This window comes from Anopheles merus, chromosome 2L (assembly GCF_017562075.2).
Source record: "Anopheles merus strain MAF chromosome 2L, AmerM5.1, whole genome shotgun sequence".
NCBI lineage: Eukaryota > Metazoa > Arthropoda > Insecta > Diptera > Culicidae > Anopheles > Anopheles merus.
The window spans coordinates 17,813,633-17,838,050 of record NC_054083.1 but is presented as its reverse complement, the minus strand read 5'-3'; the positions used below and the strand labels follow the sequence as shown (position 1 = coordinate 17,838,050).

General features: G+C 41.8%; 2 protein-coding genes across 6 annotated transcripts in view; both read left to right on the top strand.

Annotated features, from left to right (window-relative positions):
- The first annotated feature begins 1,826 nt into the window (after positions 1-1,826).
- LOC121594232 (23 kDa integral membrane protein) lies at positions 1,827-4,434 on the top strand. The gene is made up of 3 exons (XM_041917290.1): positions 1,827-2,190; positions 3,292-3,795; positions 3,866-4,434. The coding sequence occupies exons 1-3, from the start codon at positions 2,092-2,094 to the stop codon at positions 4,010-4,012; spliced, it is 750 nt and encodes a 249-aa protein (XP_041773224.1). The 5' UTR covers positions 1,827-2,091; the 3' UTR covers positions 4,013-4,434.
- A 2,231-nt stretch (positions 4,435-6,665) lies between these two features.
- LOC121592115 overlaps positions 6,666-24,418 on the top strand; it is a 55,118-nt gene continuing 37,365 nt past the window's right edge. The window contains exons 1-2 of one of the 5 annotated variants that reach the window (XM_041913413.1): positions 7,238-7,259; positions 22,496-23,119. In XM_041913413.1, coding sequence (XP_041769347.1) covers positions 23,079-23,119 — 41 coding nt within the window. In that variant the 5' untranslated portion in view covers positions 7,238-7,259; positions 22,496-23,078. Of the gene's footprint in view, positions 7,260-13,133; positions 13,412-13,437; positions 13,524-22,495; positions 23,120-24,418 lie in introns of those variants that run through there. The other 4 variants (XM_041913412.1, XM_041913411.1, XM_041913414.1 and 1 more) reach the window with 4 other exon arrangements.

Below are 24,418 nucleotides of genomic sequence, written 5' to 3'. Positions count from 1 at the left end.
GCTACGGGGTGACGGTCCACTCTAGGTTTGAACCCATGACGGACATGTTATTTAGTCTTTCGAATTGACGATTGTACCACGGGACCGCCCCATAATAAAAAAATATATATAAAAGATAATAAAAGGCTTTCATGGCCATGGATCGTTTGATCGATATGATTTCGTTATGATCGCTTTATGAATAACTTGGAAGGGAATCTGTATACCATTTAGAGTTTGTTTTAATAGTTTTGAAACATTTCAAATTTAAAGCAATACATATACAATTACAAATACAGTTGACAAAAAAGCGCTTCGAAAACCATAGAAAGTCGCTTGACGAGCTTTTACTCATCTTGGTTCTAAATTAAAATATATAGCCTGATTTTCTTACATTTTGGTGCATGTAAAGAATTGGATATAAAGAAAAAAATCTTTATACCTTCAACAATGTGCAACATTACAACTATCTTCAATTTACATTCTGGTTTATACATTCTTTTTTTCATTCATACTCTTTTAGGAAGGGAAGCTTTTTCGCAAGTGAAAGATATAATTCATCGACTGTACCGTATGTGAGATCTTCTAATGTTACAATGTTATACAAGTTAAATGCTACAAAAATCTAGAGCAAACAGCTGTTAATCATTAATTTATAAGTTTCAATTTTTAATGAATTAGTATTCTTATCGGAAATCCTTCTTTTTTTTCAAATATGTTTTTTGTTATGGTGTAGACTGATATTCTAAACCTTTGCCACCAGTCCAGACAGGTTTAAAGAGACATTAAGCGTCAATTTAAATATTGTTGTCCTTGAACCGTTGATAATGAATGTGTGATAATGAAAATTCTGCTCGTTAACCCTCAAGCCCCTCAAGCCCTCGTGTTCGCACTGATGGCTTAAGTTAATGATGAAATTTCGTTTTTCACTTTCTCCCTCATTAAATTCAAGGGCTGAAGAACTAACAAAGCATTATGCTTGAAAAAGAAAAATTACTATTCAGATCATTACTGCACGGTTCGGGCACGCTTTGAAAAGCATGGTAGGATGACAAATCTTACTCTTTTCCGATCAATCTCACGATTTGACAAAGGTGAACACACTTGACCTCGAACGCGTTCATGAGCATTTGCCGGTATGGAAAAGCAAAATCCTTTTTAAAAAATGTCCCCCCTAATAGCACCAGCTGGGTAGAAATTGGCTCGCGTTACAAAAAATCAGAAATAAGTCAATGTCAGCGGGAATCGCCTCAGGAACAAATTTATGTGTCTGGAAAGCTACTGGAATTGTGTCTGCTTAGTATTTTGAGCGACGTTGACTTTGAAGTTCACTCGCATGGAAAAGTGTGTTTGAAGAATAAAAACACTAAAGATGACGTGGTAATTATTCCTTCCGTGGATGCCATCAGTTCGCGCATGTGGTAGTTGGTGAGGGCAGTAAAAGGCAGCGAAACCGCGATGGTTGACTAGCGACTGCAGCATAGGTTTGTTCTTTGACCCCAAATTTAAACTCATTCGTCACTGGCTGACCAGCGGATTTTCCAAAGCATTAGGTCCAGCTAGGGGTTTTTACATAAGGACCTCCTGTAATGACCCAAACCGGACACAGTTGTGTTGGTATCGCAGGCCACCCATGCTTACACCAGAGGGTTTATGTTTGCGTGCGTTCAATTAGAAGGGCCGAAAGTGGCACACGCGATTCACCCTAGCAATGGTGCCTTGCGTTGGTGTTGGTATGTAAAACCGCATGTACACGCGAGTATCCTGGGCATAATAGCATCGCCTAGTACATAGGACGGAAGAATCGTGTATATTCTGGTGACCACAGGTCACTGGTGGGTCAGTTTGGTTTGAGCGCTCGAACGGATTTGTTGTTTTACCGGTGGAGTTACCTCTGGGGAAAAATCACACCCAACTTTCATTAGGGTCAAACGCATCATTATCAGATGTGTGTGGAAAAATCCAATAGAAAGCAGATTTGAAGTGTGTCTGTTTGCTGGTAAAAGAAAGTGCACATTGTGTAGTTGTTGCTAGTGATCTAACGTCAATTTTACCAAGCCTGGTAATAAAACATAGTAAAAGCATAACCATCATAAAGTTCTACTAACCAAGATGAAGTCCAAAGTAATGGATAACTTACGAGAACGAATGAATTCCTGTGGGACAACTACCATAAAATATTTGCTGTTTGTGTTCAACCTTATCTTTGCGGTAAGTCGTTTTGCGCTCCTCTGGACTATGCGCTCCATTAGGAAAATCACATTTGCATTATCGTTTTAATGTAGAAATTAAAATAAATGGAAAAGTAATGCAAAATCATAGCTCAGTCGGTTGGTTTATCGCATGGCTGACCCCATTAATTTGTGATATTGTATAATTGCATGATAGGGAAAGGGCTCGTCCTTGATGCATAATGGGTAATGGAGGTATTTCGGAGTAATGCAACGGTCGTAAAGTGCAGAAAGTAGGTTTTGGAACGAGTGAAAATATAGTCAAGTTGTGATATCTACAGCCAGACATACATACAGACCAATAAGAACGCAACAAATTGATTTTCTAGAATTCAAAAAGAGTATGTTGATATATATGAATCGTTAATCTGAATTAAGTTTTTTGGAATAAAATTTCATAGAACATGAAGATTTTAAAATACTTACAGTATTATTTAAAAAATCCAGGTTCAGAGAATCATAACAAGACCGATGATTTTGTTTTTTTTTTCATTTTCCGTAATACTATTAGAATATAGTACCCGGTATGTACTTTGATATGCCATTTACACCACTTAATGTTATTAATTTTATTACTAAGCAAACACATAAATGCCACCTTCAAGCCTAGACAAATAAGAACCCAATTACACGTCCCGGTCATAGGTTCAACCTTTTATTTATGTATTCAGCAACAAATGCTATTAATGAAATATTACCTGGCCAGTAAAGGCGTTGGAGGAGTTTACCCGTTGCTTAACAAGTACATGAATGCGTTCATCTAACTACCATTATGAGTGAGCTAAGCTAGACCATACAGCTAGTACATCTTACAAGAACCCTTATGCATGATTAATGATATGCTGTTGATAGATTTTCGTTTACCGGAAGTAAATGACGGTTACTGATGTTCGATGCGGTCGCTCCATATTGAGGTCGATTATACACACATCACAATTTAGGCTTTGCTGTTTGTTTGTTTTTCCTACTTTGTATTCTTACGCCACAACCTTGAGCACTGCGTGGGGGTCTTTGTTAATGACGCCGTGTCCTGAATGTCCTAAATAATAATCTTTTTTTCGATGGTGTGGGGGATTTGTAGATTTCAGGTCTGATCCTGCTGGTCGCGGGCATCGTTGTACTGGTAGATGTCAATGACTATCAGCATTTTGTGCAGGACCGTTTGATGGCCCCGCCAGTGGTACTGATTGTCGTTGGATCGTTAGTGTTTCTGGTAGCGTCGCTCGGGTGCTACGGAGCGATTAAGGAGTCGCCGAAGCTGCTGAACGCGTTCGCTGTCTTCTTGCTCATAGTATTTCTGATTGAGATCGCTGTCGCAATAGCGGCGATTGCCTTCAAGGCAGACCTACAGGACGCACTGAGAAAGCAGCTGGACAAGTCGATCGCTCGGCACAACAATGCTGACATGGCGGCATGGAACAGCGTACACCGGAACATGATGTGCTGCGGAATTCAGGGACCCAAGGATTGGTACGACAACTTGAACCGAACAATGCCTGCCTCGTGCTGCAAGCCAGATCTGATTGAACCCGAAACAAATGATTGTAAAAATGCCCCACCGCTGTTTATGGATCGTTATTATCAGGTAAATATGGGAAACAGTGTATGGTTGATCAGAATTTGGCAATTATAATAAAATTATTTTCTTTGTATAGGACGGATGTTTGATGAAGCTAGAGGACCATTTCCACAAAAATGCAGTAGTTCTGATTGCTGTTGGATTTGCAATAGCCATATTTCAATTACTGGGAGTATTCTTTGCATGCTGGCTGTCATCTTCCATCAAAAGAAGCCATGCATAAGCCGGCAGAGTCTGACTGTGCGAGATGGAACGAGTAATTCACAATTTAAAAAAAAACAGTGTAAAAATCAGTCTTTTGATCTAAATCCATAACATGTTCAACACTGATATGTGCACACACGACACTTACTAAATAGCCTTTGAATCAGAATATCCTACAACTCTAAGCAATTTGAACAAGTTACCAGCAGTAGTTTAAAATGTTACCATAGTTTCTTTTATTTAATGATACGTCAGTTCAAAAGTATGTGAATCTAGTCTTTAAACTAATGCGTCGCTTATCACTGCTTAGAATGTAGCTTTGAATGCTGGTTAGATGATAGTAGAAGGATGTTGCTCTATTCAAACAGGTATCATTTAATGGTTTGAACATGTTTTCCATGTAAGCAAATACAAATCGAAAACTAGATAATAAAGATTAGTTCAAACTTAAACTTGTGTTATTTTATAATATACTTACTTAGTTATCCGGCGCTACAACCGCTTTGCGGTCTTGGCCTGCCTCAGGAGTGTCCGAAACCGCTCACGGTCTCGCACCTTCGTCTGCCAGTCCTTTATCCCGGCCTTAATTGCGGACGTCTCCACGCCATCTTGCCACCTCAATTTGGGCATACCATGCCTCCTCTGTCCTTGTGGACGGCCTAAAAAGACTTTACGGGCTGAGTCGTCCGTTTCCATGCGTATAACATGGCCAGTCCACCGGAGCCTGGCGAGCTTGATACGCTGTACGACGGTGAGTTCGCCGTACATCTCGTATAGCTCGTCATTATAGCGGCTCCTCCATTGTCCTTCCACACCTCCAATTATTTTCTGCCAATTATCCTTCTGAGCATCCTCCTCTTGAACGAGATTAAGAGGGTTTCGTCAGATTTGGACAGTGTCCATGTCTCAGAGGCGTATGTGAATACCGGTACTGTATAAGTACTATATAGTCCCAGTTTCGTCCATCGCGACAGGTTCTTTGTGGTGAACTAATTTTTCAGGCTGTAGAGTGACTGGTTGGCAGCCAATCCTGCTACCATGCAATTGTGGTTGCTGCCCTTTAACTCAAGATAGGTGAATAATGATTCAAAAATATTGAGGTTAATAGAATTGTTTTTATGATTTATGTTTGTCGGCTGTATTACCTGTATATATTCTTTTATATTTCCTGTACAGTGAAATCTCATTAATGTTCCGTCAATGTTATTATTGTTATCATCATTATAATTATTATTTTTATATTTATATTATTATCATCAATTATCAATTATAATTATAATTATAATTATAATTATAATTATAATTATAATTATAATTATAATTATAATTATAATTATAATTATAATTATAATTATAATTATTATAATTATAATTATAATTATAATTATAATTATAATTATAATTATAATTATAATATAATTATAATTATAATTATAATTATAATTATAATTATAATTATAATTATAATTATAATTATAATTATTATAATAATTGTATGAGTACAATATCATTATTATTATTATTATTATTATTATTATTATTATTATATTATTATTTTTATTATTATTATATTTTATTATTATTATTATTATTATTATTATTATTATTATTATTATTATTATTATTATTATTATTATTATTAGCTGTGAAAGATGAGTAAGGTCAATAGTCTACAGCGGTGCTCTCGAACCTCTTTAGGATCGCGGACCACTTGCCTTTGAAAATACATTTGCCGCAGCCCACATCGATTGAGGACATGCATTTTGTAGACTTTGTTCAACTTTTTTTTTAATCAAAAATATGTTTTTATCTTATTGTAAACATGCCTGTTCAATACTACATCTTGATTGTGGGAAAAAATGCACGAAATATGTAGTGATTTGCTTTTCTTCTTCAAAAACAAATTCTTTCGCGGACCACATCTGTTAACGCCACGGACCACAAGCGGCCCGAATACCGCAGTTTGGAGACCACTGATCTACACAACTAGATACTGCTACGATGAAGAGAATGAAAAATAACTGGAAGCTGGAGCACATGATGTAATAACTAACTTATCGAGGATTGAGCACGAAATTTGGAAAAAAATCACTGGGTATAAATTTATTTTTTATTCAGTGTTCATTCAGTTTATTCAGTATAATTTTTTTCTTTCAGTGTTTGTTATTTAGAGGATACGTTATTAAATTTATTTAATAAACCAAGCGGAATACCTTATTATTATTTAATTGGTTTATTTGCATTACATTCCCTCCTTAAGTATCTTTTAAAAAAATCATATCATGCAGAATCAACAGAACCATTTTAGACATAATTATCAGAAAAAAACAAAGTTTTCAAATCAAAAGATATCCAACAACCCCTGTATTTAATATTTTGTCCTATGATTTATCCCATAGTCCGTTCTACTAGTTACATGAAATGCTGTAAATAAATATCAAAGAAAGAAAGAAATATTAAATAAATCACAAAAATCAAAAATCAAATCACACAAAAATTCAAAAGGAAAACATTAGAAAAAATATTTTCCAAAAAGAAAAAAAAATTGTCACGATTCGCGTTACACAATTTCTCAATTCAGCACTCAATCGTAGGATGTAAACAAATCGACGGCCGAATAAAACTCAGGCACAAAATTGACAGGCGCAACACATACAAAACATCAGTGTAAACAAGCAGGGCAGTGTGGTGCATTGATTATTGGATGTAATTTACAGAAAAGAAGTTATCAATGAGGAAATCTCATTCGTATCATCTTCTTGCTTTCAATCAATTTGTACAATGCCGGTTTCGTGCGCACGGCTAAAGTTTGTGTGAGTTTTTTTTCGGTACGCCTCTCCAAAACGCTTATGGTGCAGTTTTCGCTTCGTTTGCATTCATCCGCTTGTCGCAGTGGTGGTGGCCCTTTATCGGTTCCCAATCTGGCTGACATATTAGCTGTCCGAATCACGGGGATTTGGGCAAGTGTAAAGCGTAGTGCGAAGCATGGGACTATTTCCCGACCCTCCCATCACGCCCCGGCTGAAGAGGCGACTCTTTGGCGGGGGTGGTTCTGGAAGCAGTTCTTCCCGCAAGAATGAAAGTGTTGTGGCGGGGAACAGTGAGGTTGGAAATGCTGGAAGCAGCAGAAGCAGCAGCAGCAGCACGGGAAAAGACTCCGGGAGGCATACAGGCCGTCGTCATCCAGGAGACCGCGACGATAGTTTCGGCAGCCTGTCGAAGTCGTCCACTCCGCAGCAATTGTCGACGTCTTGGGAATTCATCCGGTAAGTAGCAGAAAAATAAAACATTTAAACATGCTTGATTAAAACAAAATGACCCCCCAAATGCGTTATAGATAGCGTTGTGGTGCGTGGTGGTGTTTAATCATCATGCCCTAGCTACAAGAAAACGAATGTTTTTCTGTCTTCTCACCCGTTCTTATTGCCCTGGACATGGTTTTCCCGCAATACGCAATCAGGCGCTTTTTCGGGCAGACAGTTCGGTGCCGCACGTTTTACGCCAGCTTTCTAGGGCAGCAATTTGTGCGCCATTCGTACGAAATTCCAAATGAATAGCCATTATGTGTGGTCGGGTAGAGGATTCTAAAAGGACTTCCTCCACTCGTAAACTTTGCTCCATTAAATCTCGTCCCATTCCCTTCCATGTTTGTTTTTTTGTAGGTAGGTCTGATTGTTGGTTGTTGGTTTTCCGTGTTTTCCGTGGTTTTCCTACGAACCATCAGGCGCCAAGGCAGATACACACACATACACTGTTCTGGCACGATCCTATTGATTTGACCGAGATTTATGTTTATTCATATTTCGGTGGCTCGCACACGGGGCTAGATATTTTCTTTTTGCTGTTTGCTGAATATTGCAATGCCTCTGTCTTCGCGCCAAGCCTAGCTTTGCCTGGTGACAATTTATGAGCTGGGCAATAAATTTTGATTATGCGACTCAACTTGCTACTAGACCTACTACATCTATTGATAGAATAACTATACATTGAAGGCGTTGTTCCGCTTTCCAGGGAAAGTGTTTTCTTGCTGCAGGTGGTACGAGGTGCGGATGGAGACATCATAATTTGTTTTCGTCTGTTATAGGTGGCCCGTAGCGCGTGAGAATACGTCATGATAGTCTGGATTCTAACAAATCTATCGCAGACACGTTAACGCGAACCATAAAAACTTCAATCGTGCCCTGGTTGTACGAGTTGTACTAGGGCGATAAGTGTTTTAAAGCCGTCACTATCAAAACAACGGCCGGTGGATTTTGGGTTTTGGGCGGGCTGGGATGGTTTATGTTCCGAGGAAATTGGATTATCGGTATGCGAGACTTTGATAACGCGGGCGAGACGTCGAATGTTCAACTAGATGTACAGCGGATTAAAAAAAGAGAAGGGAATCGATTTTATGTTGGACTCGTTAGAGGCGATATGAATTTTTACTGGTCTAGTTGACCTAGTTACACACACAATTTAATCACATAGAGTTCGTATTGTATTGATTGTACCATTCAATTAAAATGTTGATTATATTATATATTTCAGATTATAATACTAAAAAAATATAATATGGAATATGTTTTCCTGATAGCAATATTTATAAAAATAAATACCATATTTGAATACCTCAATTGAAACAGAATTTAGAAAATGAATTATTTGCATTTAGTTGACTAATGGTAGTATGGTTAACATTCTAAAAGCGACGTTAGATGGGCTTGTTGAGTAATGTTATTTAACTTCCAATTTCTACACAAACACTGCTGAAGTGTGTTTGTGATATTCGACACTGTGGGAGTTTTAGAGTTCTACCTCCTAGGCAGTAAGATATCAAATTTAGTACAATTGATTTTGGGTCGTACGTGGAATTCATCCAACATGTTTTCGGACACAGGTTGATGTCCGACAGAGAGAAAATCTGGCAGCGTTGCTACAGGATCGGTTTTACCGGAACAGTGATGTATCGCCCGTGATCGGTTTCGGCGAAACAGAAGACGAATCTCCTTCGTACCGTTTCTATCCATCTAACCTCTTGGCAGGCAGCTTATTCTAGACCCAAGCACAACAACAACACGTACGTTTGCTGCCCGCCACACAAGTCGTTTGCGGCCCGGGATCTGGTTTCAGTCTGCAATATTATTAGTACGGCCGTTTGTGTGTTTGTTCAGCGAACATAAAAACTGTCGCACCATATAGGTTTTCGTATAAGATCCTTGCTACGGTGGAATGTGCTGTCGAGGCACATACGCACATAAACAATCTAATTTAAAAGTGGACCCAATGTTCAGGTTTAGAATGTTAAGCAAACAGAACTAACAACACACGCCAAACTTGTGCCTTTTTGTAGGCTCTTTTTAAATAATTTAATTGCATTGTCTATCTCGGTACAAACCTTTAAATTCATTTAATAATTTAGTGCCAGTGCCAGTGGGGTAACGCTTTAACACATCGGTAACACGTGCCTCACTGGGCCTGATGAGGCAACACAGTGTGGAGGACTCGTTGGCTGTGGTTAGCAGACCATACCATACCGCTTCACGTTTCAGCTTGCGTATTCGATTCCCATTCTAGCGAACAGAAAAATGCACTCCCATGCATCAACAGGCAATTGACATCGCGCACATTGCCACATAGAAATTAAAAAAAAATCGACCTGTCCGTGCCTGTCTGTCCTCTGCGAATGCCACTAAACCGCAGATGAAACTGTTGTGCCACCGCATTGAATTACGCGACGTCATTCAAAAATACAAACCCAGAGTGAGGCAATTTTAGTGTGTTTATTTTATGTCGCATCTGTTCCGTTATTGGCCATTGGTGTTTGGAGTCATTTAATTTAATTAGAAGAAGAAAATTAAAACATACTACAGAATTGTTTGTGGGAAGGAAATAATTGCTTTAACACCTAGCAAAACCATAATTGCGTTAATAATAAACCAACGGGATGGAATTCTTTTAGCAAAGTAACTGAAATTCGAGCCTGAAGTGTGTGTAGTACGCAAATCTTCTTGAGGTATCGCCGTACTGTCGTTTCCAGAAAGCCGGCCCGCACGAGCCTACTTCCGACGGGGCACTCAACCACCTTTCCGAGGGCAATGGCCACCAAAAAGTACATTTCCATTTTTTTTTCGTTCCACGGGCTGGAGAAATGTTTGCAACTTTGCAGAAAGTGTAGCCGGCAAAGTCCATTTCTTCGAAAATCGGAACAAACAAAATAAACGAAATCCACTCGCTCTCAGCAACAACGGAGAAACGACAGCAGAAGTCACTCCGTTGCAACTTGTCAATAGCACCCCGAAGTGGTTTGTTGTCACTTGGTGTGTCATTTTCTAAGACAGTTGCAAATGAGGTGTCCCGTTTATGTTGCCGCCGCATTTACGTTGTTGCTGTTGTTGTTGTCGTTGTCTGCTTTCGATTCTTTTCCCGTTTTTGCCGGATCTGTTCCGCCGGTGCCCGAGTGCGTCTCGGGAGGGCTTTTCGGTTTTTAATTTCTTGCCCGCCCGTGTGTACCATTAGGCACTGGCGTCGTCGCGATCGTGTACCTTGAGACGGCGGCCGATAAGAGGCCAGGCGAAATGTGAAGCGAAAAGAGGCCCACCACCGAAATCGAACCGAAAAACACACACACGCAGACACAAGTTGCGCTTGAAAACACGTTCCACGTTTTCTCTCTCTCTTTCGCACATGTTCCGGGAGTTCCGAAGGGGAGCCTTTTCGGGGTGTTTGGAGGGCAAGAGTGCTTGTCTCGATTTCATTTCCTGTTTCGGGACACCGGACTCGGGTGGATCACGTCTTCGATTGTTGGGCTCCTCGCTCGCTACCGAGCCACGACCGCTGAGTTGGTGGTGAGGCGTGGAGGATCGAGAGGACCACCTTTCCGATGAAATGATGCACCGGCGGGACTAAGGCACTAATGAAAGCAAATCGTTGCTGTGTGCCATTCTCGTGGTTCTCGTCCCCGGGAAGCCGGTAAACATCTGCCGCGATAATAAAACGATAACACTTACGAGATGCGACCGGTAACACTCGCCCCACCGCCGCCGTCTGTTCGCGCTCAATCGGGATTAATAATTGGATAGCTTTTAGCCCGGGCCGTTTTCTTACTCCACAGCGCATCTTGTGGCTTTGCGGTGTGATTCAACCTCACAGTCACAGAAACGATAAAAAAGTGAGTTGAACCGAATTATCATCAGCTGGAAAAGCTGGGTCTTCGTCGATGTGGTACAGAAAATAATTAACGCTGATAAAATCAATCCCCAAAATGTGCTGCCTTTACCGGCGCGGTTTTGACCGCTGGTCATCTTTTCGTTGCCATTTGAAAGGTGTGCGCACAATGAGGTGAATCTTTCCAGTTCGAGAAAGATACACACCACCACCCTTGAGCTGCTGGTACTGTCGATGGAAGGATGGTGGAGTGGATTCGAGCAGGGATTTGCTGTTTTCGCTGGGTTCAATGTCACATGGTGCTGGTACCATTGACTGACCGCAACCCCAACATTCACTTGCTTCTTGTATAAGAAAGGTAAAGCGTGGAACAGGTCAATGAATCCTGTGTGGCACTTGATCAAACGCTTTTTTGCGCAAGAGTGTGTGTGTGTGTGTGTGCGTGCCTTATTCCGGCACTGGGTGTTGGCGCATATCGCGCAACCCGGGAGTGCATTAGCACGGTGAAGCAAGAAGTTGTTCTCTAACAGTTCCCCCAATTTGTGCCATGGCACATTGAATTGCGACATTGAAAACAAAACGAACAACTAAAACAACGTGCCATTCGTTTGTGAACAAACAATATTGTATTGCTCGGCGGATGTTGTCGGCGGTGAGGTAATTAGTTGGTGAAAAATGATTTTTAATGTGAACTTACAGGCCACATAAATCTGGGTGAGGCTTTGTGCGCCGTATGTACGCAGGAAATGGTTGGTTGGTTTAAAAAAAGGGATTTGATTCATTCTTGTGTCATCAGTGATATGTTGAACCAATTAAATTTCACACTCCATGCGTTGAACATTGTTGATGTCTTTGTGTCACTCTTTGTTATTCAATGGTCAAGTTTGTCCAACAAATCAGATATCGACTCTGAAGAAAAAAGCTTAATTTAGTTAAAATGAGTAAGAACTGTGTTTTTAAAATGATGAGATTGGTTTTCAAAATGGAAATTAAATGCATGTATCCATAATATCCCTCCAGACATGATACTGCAATTATTCAAACAAATGAATGGTACATTTCTTTTGTTCTATTTTGAAATCATCAGCCAGAACATCTACACCTTTCTTTGTTATCAAAATCGCCGGTAAGAAGGTTTTAGAAAAGAAGAAAGAATGCTTTGTAAAGGATATTCTATTACCGGAAAGTGTGTATGTATGGGTGTGTGTGTGTCGGTGAGAAGTCGGATGCATCGGTGGTAGCAATAACCTCCTCAAAGCAAACACCCAATCTACCGGCATAACAGACTCGCACGGAAATGAACTGCACCGTGTAAACGCAATCGCTTCTGCGTGCAGCTGTTTTATATGTTTGCGCTCTGTCTTGCTCTCTTTACTCTCTGTTGCTCTCTTCCGTTGGTATGCTGCGATGAGAAATAGCATAAAACATGAGAGACAGCATAAAAGCTCACCCCAACAGGAGAACGAACGCACTAAAACGACTGAAATTGCTGCATTGCCCTGGGAGAGAGAGAGGTCAACGGCAGATTGAACCATTTTAGAATTGATAGTCCTTTTTTATAATTTATTTCTTTAATGGAGAAACAATAACGATATTTTTTTCCTTTCTTTGTTTTTGCTATACTTTTTTTTTGTTTAATTTGAAACATATGATTCTGTAGCACTTTTGCTGCATAAACATTGTTATAGTGTGCGAAAGCTATCACATACCGAAATCATTAGTAAGTTTTCATGTCTCTGCTTTTCCTTCTTTACATAAGCTTTTATGTAAGGGGTTTGCTTAATGTAAGTTATGTATTTTTATAAAGTTACCGTAATTTAGGGAAAAAATAAGAAATAAGTGTAGCACTACCAGCCTTTTAAATATGTATTAATTGTTATGAAAAAGGCACAATGCTCCCACAACCACCGTACGAGTGTAAAGAGACCCATCCCGAGCGAACGGCGGTGCGGTCGAACGAGGGATTTCGGTTCGCAGAGAAAACTATGGTCGCTCTCCGCTCATTCGCGATTAATCCTTTATGGTGTAAAGATCTCTTCGCGTGCGCGTCCCGTGTTGTTCGCGTTCGCGTTGTTGCCTTTCAGCCCCGTCTGCTTTCGCTTTCGACGTTTTTATGGTGCGATTTAGCCGAGTGCGTGTGGTGGTGGCTGTGTCAAAAAATCTACCAAAATGTCCTTCGTTGGCTGCTTTGTTGTGCTTTAACTGTGCTCAAGTTCAACGCAAACGATCCCAACCAGCAACAACAATAAACTTTAACTTTCCTCACAGCGCGGTAGAGTATAGCCAGCGTGTTTGTCTGCTTGGCAGCATTTCCAGCCTGTATTTAGTGAAATGTTGTCAAGTGCATTTATTGTAGCGTGTGTAATTGTTCTTCTGTCGATAGAGTACGTCTCTGAAAATTGATTAAAGTGAAATGTTGCTGGAATTGTGCCGTATCTTATGCTACCATTTGAAAAGTGTTTGTTTGAACCCTCAATCGAGCGTGTTGTAAAGGGGATGTGTTCAAAGAAGAAAACAGTTGTTCACATAGATGCGGCACACGTGTGTGGTATGGTACCGAAATGCTCCCTCCCAGAGAGAACCTACGGAAATGTGCCTCCCAAAAACCCGAAACCAATATCGATTATTGTGTGCATAGTGGTAGAGCGCGTGCTGCCTTTTGACGAGTGATGATAGGCTTTTATGCGAAAATTGGCGTTTAATGGTGGTGTACCGTTAAGGCAAAGCGGGCAGCAGAGCATAGTGTTGGTGTTTAATGTTACTCCTGCTGCTGCTGCTGTTTTGGACCTGCAAAAGGTTGAATGACGAGAAGCAAGAACAATCCTAAAAAAGAAAATAAAAACCCCCGAAGAGGAAGACAAAATGCAACACAAAATCTTGATAAATGAAACAAGGCCCCCCTTACACCGGCCTGTACGCCATCGCGCAGAAACAAATCGAAGGGACGACTATCGTGCCGCTGTTTGTATGTCGGTGGTGTGTGTGTGTGTGTTTGTTCGTGCGTACTGCAAGTGGGTGGATTGAACCACCAAAAGATGTTGGGGAAGGCTGTTCCCCTGTCCCAGGGCCGCCTCCTGTGTGTGCGCCTCTGCCCGTGTGATTTTGGGTTTCTTGCGGTGCTGCACACAAACACACACACATAATCGTTTGGTAGAAGTGAAGCAAAAATTGTACCGAAAAAAAAATCCCCAAAAACAGTGCAATTTATTTTCGCCTTGCTCTCCTTCGCAACCGCGTGAGCGACGTTCGGTGGAGGTTGTGGATGTGGCGGATTGTTTTGTTAGTGTTTATTGTGGCTTGTGTTGTGTTTTATGCTGCCCCTGACGGCCGATCGTCATTTCTTGAAGGGATTGTTTTCTCTATCGCTCGCACAGGGTTGACCTGTCATGCTCTGCGTATCATTTCGCTTGCGTTATCATCACTGTCTTCGACACACCGTGCGCGCCGGTTTGCGTGGCGCTTCTTCTTGATGCGTGTTGGAAAGCATGTAGGGGATGTTTTTGTTGTTGTTTTTGGTTCGGTTTCAACAAGCCGCTACTAGTTTACTATCGACCGAAAAAGATCGAAAGAATATACTCAACTCGACGTGCTGCTAGCGCTTGTTTCGTAAGGAACAGCCAAGAAAAATAACCTTTTTTGTGTACCACCTTGACGAGGGGGATCGCGCATGGGAAGAATGTCTTCAGGGTGAACCTGGCGTACGTTGTTTTAGTGGGTGTTAAAGTAGCTAGAACATGCTCTTTGCAAATTGTACTTTTGTGTAGCCGTTGTGCGAAGTTTGCTGCTAATCCACCGTTTAATCACAGTGAAATACGACAGGGCATAAAATACGCGGCTAATAGGATTCAGTTTGACCTTGGCAATTGGGAGCTGTTTGCTTGTATTGTGTATATGGTAGATTAAAAATAGGAAACTGACCACTAATGCGTCTTTTGTCGCTGTAGCTTTGAGAACGGCAAATGTTGGTTTAGAATTGCTGTCAACCTAATTAGTTTACTTCGAATTGATACATGAGCATACAGAGAAGAAACATAAATGATACAGAGAAGAAACAAACGTAGAATTTATACAAGTAAATGAGGATTATAATATGGTCATGCTGGATTCATTGCATACAAACATTGTTCAAATTTTGGGAAAGATTTCTTTGGAAAATATCTCGTTAAAACGCATGAATGTATGCGTTAATTGGCTTTGCTCATTTCCTTATGGCAATTGGATGAAAATCCTAAAAAAATGATTTGTATGAAATTTGATTGTACAGAAGACAAATCTGGTTTTCAGTCTGAAATCTTTATCTATGTAGTCTGCTTTAAATGTGTTTTTTAACTCGTCTTAAATTTTAAATGCGAAACAATTGGGGTTCAAGTTTTTTAACTTACTTCCTTACCAGTGACCTTTTTTGCATCAGGGTTGTAATTTAAATTGGTTAGATTTTGTTTTTACTCGTATAGTACAAGTCTAAGGAAAGAATTTTCAAAATATGGAAGAAATAGAATAGAATAAGAATTACGCAAAAATAGCAATCGAACAGTTGCTCAGGAATGCTCCTGACAGTCATTTGCGTTTTAAATGTGATGGGAGATATATTTTATTGTACCTGTATATATTTCATTTTAATGCAGAAAAGTTACATGGCTACAACATCTATTTATCTATTTCGATTAACTTTATTACGGCTTCGGCCGTATTTTCTGCTCAATCATCTAGATTAACCAAGAAAAGGGATTACCTCTTTACTCAATATCTATCCAAAATGTAGTAACTTTTTGAAGTTGAAAAGTTTAAATCACACATGCTTGCAAGTATTTATCATAGCACTTTTTCGCCAAATTCACCTGTGAGTCATTGACAGGCACTGATATGGTGCACCTTATTGTTGGTATTAGAGTAAATTCCCCAGGATTAACAGCCTGCCTGTCTGGGAAGCTACTGAATCATGTACGCGTGTGTGTGATCTTCGGTTTCCGAAAGATAAGAAGAGTTGGCAAAATTAAAGTCATTTGCTCTGTGCTCGTGCAGTCGAGCTTACTTCGGTACCTTCGCCACTGCACGTATGTTGTAATCTCACGTGTAGCAGCGTAAGTGCCTACGCAGAGTTCTGTTTTACCTTCCTCCTTTTGCGTGGGTTACTGCACTCTGTTTCACCGGGCGATAAGCGTAAAAACACACTGGCACACATAAAAAAAAAACAAAATCAAACTCTTAGCAACAGTTTGAGTCATGCTTAATGACGACGCCAGGGGAATACACGATTCGGGCCTGGCGCCCGATAAGCGCCTGCAAGGTGCTGGCGAGCGCCGACAAAAGGTCATAATCGCGAGCCCGGTCCCATTAGCGTCTTTGGGCGACCTTAAGACACCCATGCGCGTGGAACAGGGTCACACATGTACAATAGCGACGAAGCGCACGAATGTCTTAAGCTACTATATATGTATGTACTCGCGGTGTGGGCGTCATTCATACAGTTTTTGTTTTGAAGAGTTAAGGGCTACGAGCTGCTTCTTCGACTTTTAGCGCGTTGAACTGGGCAAACCACTCTAGCGACGAGGCACACAGAGTAGAATAGAAGTTCGATGCCTGCAATTACAGTGCAGGATAATTGAGGGTACGTGCGTCGAACTCTATTCTAGCTCGACTCAAACGCCCATACTTTTCCGGCTTTTCGGTGCCAGCAGAATGGGATTATCGGTGTGTACGTGTGTCTGGCGAGTTTGGCTCGTCTTGCACGTCTATCTCTTTCGCTACACGAAACCAGCAGCACCGGCAGCCCTTTCTTCTCTAGGGCATCCGGGAGTTTGCATTATTTACTGTAGGAAGTGTCCCTTTCCCTCGCTCGACCGTTGAAGACACGTTTATGGGGGCTTATTGATTGGGGTACGCTAGTTTCTCCTGGTCCCCTGTGGTCGATGATGCCGCGTTTCGTTTTTGCATATTGATATTTGAAGAAGGCTCGGAGAGGCATTCTTTTCCCGCCTGCCTGCCTGCCGAGCGCGCATAGTCCGTTTTAGCAAATGAGCGAAGATCGTGGTCGCCCAAAAAAAAAAAAACCTGCGGACTGGTCCAGAGACTCCAGAGAAGGCACACACTCTGTATCATGCCTGCTCACACACCGTGCGGAGCTGTCTTGCCGATCGCTCGTTTTTTCTTCTCCTTCTTTGTTGGCGTTCGTTCCGTTTTCTCGCTGAGGGCATGTCTTGCTGCCCTCATCCGCGTTGAGTAATTTATGTTACGTTTCGTTGTGTTTCTCCCCCTGTCTGTTTTTTCGCGTGCCCACTTTTCTATGTAGGCATTCGGTATTGCCTATTTTGCTGCAGAGCCCTATCACTTCGAATAACAGTAAAAACCACTTGCCGCCATTACATTTATGATACACCCTGAGAGACGGCTCGGGCTCGCGCTGCTAGAAGGGTGTCTCAAGTTGTTGCGAATGGGAAGATCTCGGAGGCTGGCAATTGGAGAGGAGCGTTTGTGTCAGGTCTTTTACCTTCTGCTTACGTTCCTTTTTTTCCATTAGCAAGCCTTTAGAAGCTCCATAGAGGGGGCCGAAGGTGTGGATATTAGAGAGAACTGAGAACCCAAGACCTCGGCGATACACTTGCCTTGTGTCGATTGCAAATATTGCGCTTGGTGTGTGGGTTCGGGCACCAGCAACGATGCCAAAGGAAGAATACAACAGCAGCAGCAACAACAACAGCAACAAAAAGATACTCGACAACTGCGGGCAATATTAAACTTGGCTTGGCCGCCTATACGCACACGCTTATATGCACCTTGTTCGACGACAGGAGTACATTTGTTCACACATATGGAGCATTGGCGGGGGTTCATTAGCATCGGCACGGCAAACGGAAGCAAGGGGTAATCTCCGTGCTTAGGAAGAGGGGTAACATCATGTATAATTAAATTTTATGCTAGTTACAGGTTTAAGACCGTAGCATCGTTGAATGCTGTGCAGTTACTGGAGCATGAAAATGGTTGCAATTTTGAAGGTTTTATTAAATCTGTTTGTGAAACAAGTGGAGATGGAGGAAAGAGCGAGATGGAACTGGGAAATGGCATACAATTGTACCGCTTGGTTGTAGGATGATCCTTGGTAATGTGCTGCTCACCTGAAGTGCGTTAGTTTCAATTGAAATGATACAAAAGTGCTCACAATCTGGAATGAATCGATGTAATTAAGCTGCTGTAGAAGTGTATGTTTGCTTCGGAAATTTATATGCATGATTGTACAAGTTCCCATTACATGCTATATTCGTTTTTTTGACGATTTAAGAGTTTTGTTACATCACACTTAAGATCTCTTTAGTTAAAAAAGTAGTCTATATAATATTTTTACTTCAATGTACCTACAATAACCTGCACGAATGTATCATACTTGAGGCAATAAAGTAGTTTTTATTTACGCCAAGGACCTTATGACTTCTTATGCTATGCATCTTCTTCTTTGGCGCATCAACCATTTTATGCCAAGGTCAGCTTGTACCACTAATAGGCTTGGCTATATTTGACTCATTGATTTGATTTTGATTATCGCCAGACGATGGAACAAATGGCAGATACGAGTTTTATAAAACTCATAAGAAAGTGTGAAGTGTTATGTCTGGTCAATGATATTCAAGATTTATTGTTTCTCTATTTTAAATGTTTCTCTCATTAGACATCTAATTGCAATGATTTATACAAATTGCCACGAAAATCCTTGAGCTACTTTCAATCGTTCAAAATCAAATCACCTGCCGTTCGCTATTAAAAAAAATAGAAATGTTTAATATCTGTGTGTGTAGACTGCTTTATGCACACTCTTTACACAGTCATACGTGTTGCCCTCTAATTGCTGAAAGGTCATTTGCGAAGACGTAACACCCCGTATCATAAATGGGCAGACCGGAGAGCATTAACGTCTCCGTATGTTAACTGCTCCATTGTCCATCCGCCGATACAGCCGCGCTGAATGAATGCGTTTTTGGCCATAATTTCGCGCCGCCAGTGATTTGTTTAGCATTTAAAATTTTACGGCTCAAATTAACGAACCTCTCGCGCCTTCTGCCTTCTGTCCCGCACGGCAGCCCGACCGTTGGTCAATACAAAATTTAGAGTGCCCATTTTGGGAGATGGGCATTGTGGCGTTTGCCGCATACGCTGGTGGTATGCGAATCAAGATCGAAGTGGGAAGCGAGAATATGTCACACCTCGTCCCTCGCTCACCACCCATTTTGACCATTCCGAAGCCTTTGCTTGGTTTTGTTTAGCCCCGATCCCTTTTGCTGCGCACCCATCATCAAACACGGCGCAGCTGATCGCTCAAGTTGATCGAAATTTAAATGTTTCTTTTCTTAACGGGCGCTGCTACGGCTGGCACTGACTGCGCTGTTGGGAGAAGTAGTAGAACCCGCTCGGAGGCAGGCAGGGCACACCGATGTCACACCGTTCAGTTGCGGGATTGATGGATTGACGGGACGATTTCGTCGTGCGGTTTTATGACGTCGTAATAAGCTCTGCGCATAAGTGTGTGTGCGCGCGCGCTCGCGCACAAAATAACGCTTTATGATCAGCATTTGTTTGATGCTGATGCGGCCATTAACTGGTGGTATGTGTGTGTGTGTGAGCGGTGGTGACGAATGGCAGGCAGTCATTGCCGCCATCTCCTAATGTTCGATTGCCAAACTCTCCGGGGTCGGATGGATGGATCAGGCCGTGCGGGGCTATAAATAGTGTTGGTGGTGGTTCCTTTGGATCACATTTCTTGAGGAATGCATTGCGCAAAAAATCCAAACCCTGCTGCATGTGTGGGGTGGTATGGCATGAAGGGAGAATGGTTTTACCTCTTGCGTATCACCCATGCTGAAAGGGAAGGGTGGAATCTATGTGGTCGCAATGCGTTTTGAACCGAGCAACATTGAGCTGCAAGCGACGTCGTGCCTGGAAGTTGCCTGGTGCGAATGCGCGCGCGCACAGGTTGAACGTTCTCTTTTTGGGCCCCGCGGGACTGCGGAACGTCATTCCGCGCATGTTAGTTGATATTAGTGATGGGAAAAATGAAGTTTTCGTCGGAATCGATTCCGGCTAGTTCCGAAGTTTTCTGGAATTCATTCAGGATAGTAGGTCCGGAATCAGTTTCTGAAATCGATTCCGGAATCGGCTCCGGAATCGGACCCAAAATTGGCTCCATAATCGGCTCTGGCATCGAATTGGCTCCGGAATCGGAATCGGTTCCGGAATCAGAATCGGTTCAGGAATCGGTATCGGCCCCTTAATCGACTCTAGAATTGGATTTGGAATCGACTCAGGAATCGACTCTGGAATGGACTCTAGAATCGGATCCGGAATCGATTTCGGAATATGACTCCGTAATCGGAGTCGATTCCAGCATCGGCTTCGGCCCCGGAATTGATTCCGAACACGGAATCGGCTCCGGAATTGATTCCGAATACGGAATCGGAATCGGGTAGGTCCGATTCCGAGCTCCCACCACTAGTATCGGTATCGGAACGGGAGTAAAGCAGAGTGAATGACATGAGTGCACGCTGGACACTACATTCTAATATTAGAAGTCAACTGATGGGATGGAAATTAAGTAACAAATCACGATAAATAGAAAACAATACAAAGAAGTGAGCTTCCTTAGTAGAGATCCGAAGAGTGGATGAGGATTGATAAGTTCGTTCAGTTCTTTCAAGAGGTTTCACGGATGAACTGCGCCGTTTTTTGCAACAAATCTCTAGATGAACAAATGAACGGCGCAACGAAAGGACGAATGGACGATCAAACGAATGAAAGATCTGCCGTTCCCATTCAGTTTCTTAAAATAAAATAATTCTTCTAAAGTGAACGATTTTCCGAGGCCTTTTTCTGAATATAAGTCTGTGCTGCTAAAGAGATTTTCTTCTTAGCTACAGCTGGCATTACACATTTCAATCTCTCCGGTACTGTTGATTATCCATTCATTCTGGCCACCCCCTCCGCACCTAGGTCTTGTCGGAAGGGCGCCAGGAAGGGAACCGGATAGGTGACCGGAGCGTGCCTGCTCTCTTGAATGTGACGACGTTGATCTCAAATGGTGCATAATATACTCCGTGTGCGTGCACACATACACACACACATTCACGCAGCAGAACCCAGGATCGAGCGGGTTCGAATGTTGTTGCGCTTGACGAACTCGCTGCCGCCGCAGTTGGAACTCCCACTCGATAAACTAACTCTACTACCCAGGGTAAACCCGGCATAGCAGCAGCATCTTTGAGAGAGCCAGTGCTACCAGTGTCCCACCTCCTGCCACCTCCATATTTCTTGATATGCTATGCTGTGTGTGTGTGTGCCGTTCCATTTGGAATGACATAAATTGTTAACCCAGAAAAAATTATATAGCTCCACCGCGGCATTGAAAGGAACAGACAGCCCACCGTTTGCAGAGGTGTAGAATAAAATGTTTTGCTGGTTGAGTTAGAAAAGGAGACCAGATCGAGCGACATATATTTTGTTTTTTTTGTCTTTTGCCGGTACCGCATGGTTCTTTGGAAGATAAAATATAAAAGCTTTCCCCACGTCGATCGCTTGTGTTTGGTTGGGTTTCGCAATTTTGCGACCCTTTTTTTAGTGAGCTCCGTCATACGCATGTGTGTGTAGGTACGAAGATGCACACCGTTGCACGTGTCAGTGATAGTTTCTTGTGCCGGGTTGGTTGAGTAAACCTTTCTAATGCCCCTAGAGGTTGTCGTCGCCGTCGTTTGGGAAGGCCACGGATGCTGGCAGATGTGGGTATATAAATCAGCAAGCAAAAAAATATCCCGGGCTGGTGTGTCTGTTCGAACGCACGGGATGCAATGATACGGAGCTGGCTGACTGCTTCTGCTTCCCTCTAGACAGCGTGTCTGATGCGCGTTACGGAGAACATTCGCGTGCACGTAGGCGTGAGTGTGTGTGTGTGTGTTTGTGCGTCTTTGGTCGCCATCTCCCCCACTTGGTGTAGAGTGGCAACATGGCTAATTTACGCACTCGCTTGTAAAGTAATGATTTGCGGTCGATTTTATGAGGTAATCCTTCTGCAGCGAGAGTTATTCACTCTTGGTGCAATAATTTTCCTTTTTCAAAGTGCAATTTATCTTAGTTTATCATTCGGGGTGCAACCGCTGCGCAGGAGAAGTAAGTGTTTTGTAACGAAGATCGGTGTGTTGTGGCATGGTCGATGGGCGTTAAAATGTGCGCAAAAAAAAGAGCAAAAAATGTTAAACTAACATGTGTCAGCATTAGTTCGTTCGATGGGGGGACACACACTATGATGGATGTTTGATCTTGCTCTTAACAAGCAGTCACGTGAGTTATTGAGTTTCTATAGCGAATCATTATTTTATTACAGTGCTTGCGTAATATTTCGGTGCATATGTTACTCGCTATCTAAAAAAGTGTTTAAATTTGTGGATTTATGTTTCATTCCCGAACCTGTTGCATTATGAGTGCAAAACCGAAGTGAAGTGCATTAAAACATGAAGTAGTTTAGCAACGATGCTTTAGCAATTCCGGTCAGTGTCCAACAGTTATATGGCGACAAATAATGCTTCAAAACTGTGTTAAAAAGTGCAAAACACCGAGGGTGTAAACAACGGCCGGAAGCAAGCGCAACAAAGAGAGCAGTACGCGTTAAGCGCCCTTCACCAAAATCCAACCCAGTGCCCTTGCCCTGCCGCGCCCGTTTGCGTTCAGTGATATGTTGAGTGAGTGTTATGGACATTCTGACGACAGCCGAACGGGCGTGTAAAATTCTGCTGCTTTTGCTTTCGCCGCCCCGTACGTGTGGTGCAGCGCGTGCCGTGTGCTTTCCGTTTGACGGCGACGCGAATATGCACTTTTGTTTGATGCAGTAGCGGAGCTGCATCCTCTTCTCTCCCCTCCCCCCGCCCCTGCGCCCTCCCCGACAAGTAGGAAGCTGAACGGAAAAGAAAATGTTGGGTGCACTGAAGCGTCGATGGAGGACTACGAGAAGGTTGGTAACGGTTTCCAGAACAAAAGTATAACAAAATGACAACAGTCATGTCAAACGTTCTGTTAATGCGTAACATATCGCGCAAGTTGGTGGGAACTGTATAATTAACATTCACGTGCTTAAAAAGATGGTTCGACGTTGGTTGATGTAATTTGAGGATTTATGGTCTAGTAAAATTACTGCTATTTCAGCCTGTATCTGTGAAAACATTAATCAATCATGTTGTATTTTTAATACCTAATTGAAAGCTGTGTTCCGTTTTATTTTATTCGACATTTTAATTTATTCAACAATTGAAAGCAGTACTACTTGAATATTGTTATATTACTTTTTATTGCACTTTAACATGTCGCCCAGTGAAGCGTGAAAAAAGCCATAATCAAAATGGCTAATACATTTAACGACTATCTATCATATACATATCACGACAGGAGACTGTCATCCTGTATGGTGCGATAACGTTCAATCAAATGCCTATTTGTATTCGCGTCCACACTAGTGTTGGGTTTCATGAAACCCTCGTTGAGATTCATTCATATGAATCTTCAGTGATGAGTGAATCGAATCTCTTGTCGAATTTTCAAAGATTCACGAATCTTTAAAAAAATCATGAATCTGTAAAGATTTACGAATCTTCAAAGATTCATTAATCTTCAAAGATTCATGAATGTCGAAGGATTCATGAATCTCTTAACACTTTGACCGCCGGCCTGACGTCACAGTGTTTGAGTGAGCACGTAGCGCATGGCAAGAGAGCGATGAGAGCGACACTTTATCGTACCATTGTTATCACTCTTTTTTTTCATGGCGATAAGCGGCGTAGCACATGTCGTTCTCGTTCTCTCTTTCCTACCTCATTCGTTCTCGAGAGAATCACTGAGCGTCAGATGTAAAGCTGAACGGTGAGCAAAACCGTCATGCGAATTTATATGACACGGCGCTTAAAGTGTTAAGAATCATGGATCTATATGATTCATAAATCCATTAAAATTCATATATCTCCAGGGATTCATGAATCTTCAGAGATGTATGATTTCCAAAATATTGAATTTGCCCAATCCTACCTAAAATATACCCGTTGTGAGTTCAAGCCTCGCATGGACCGTCTCCTCGTAGCAAACTAACTATCCTGCTGCGTGGTACTTTCCAAGAAGTCTCGAAAGCCTGTATAAACTGGCATGACCACGTAGGTTGTTACGCCAAGAAGAAGAATAATCAAGACTCCCTAGTGATTCGTTGATCTTTTGAGATTCATGGATCTTTCAAGATTCAATAATCCTTCAAGATTCAAGAATTTAT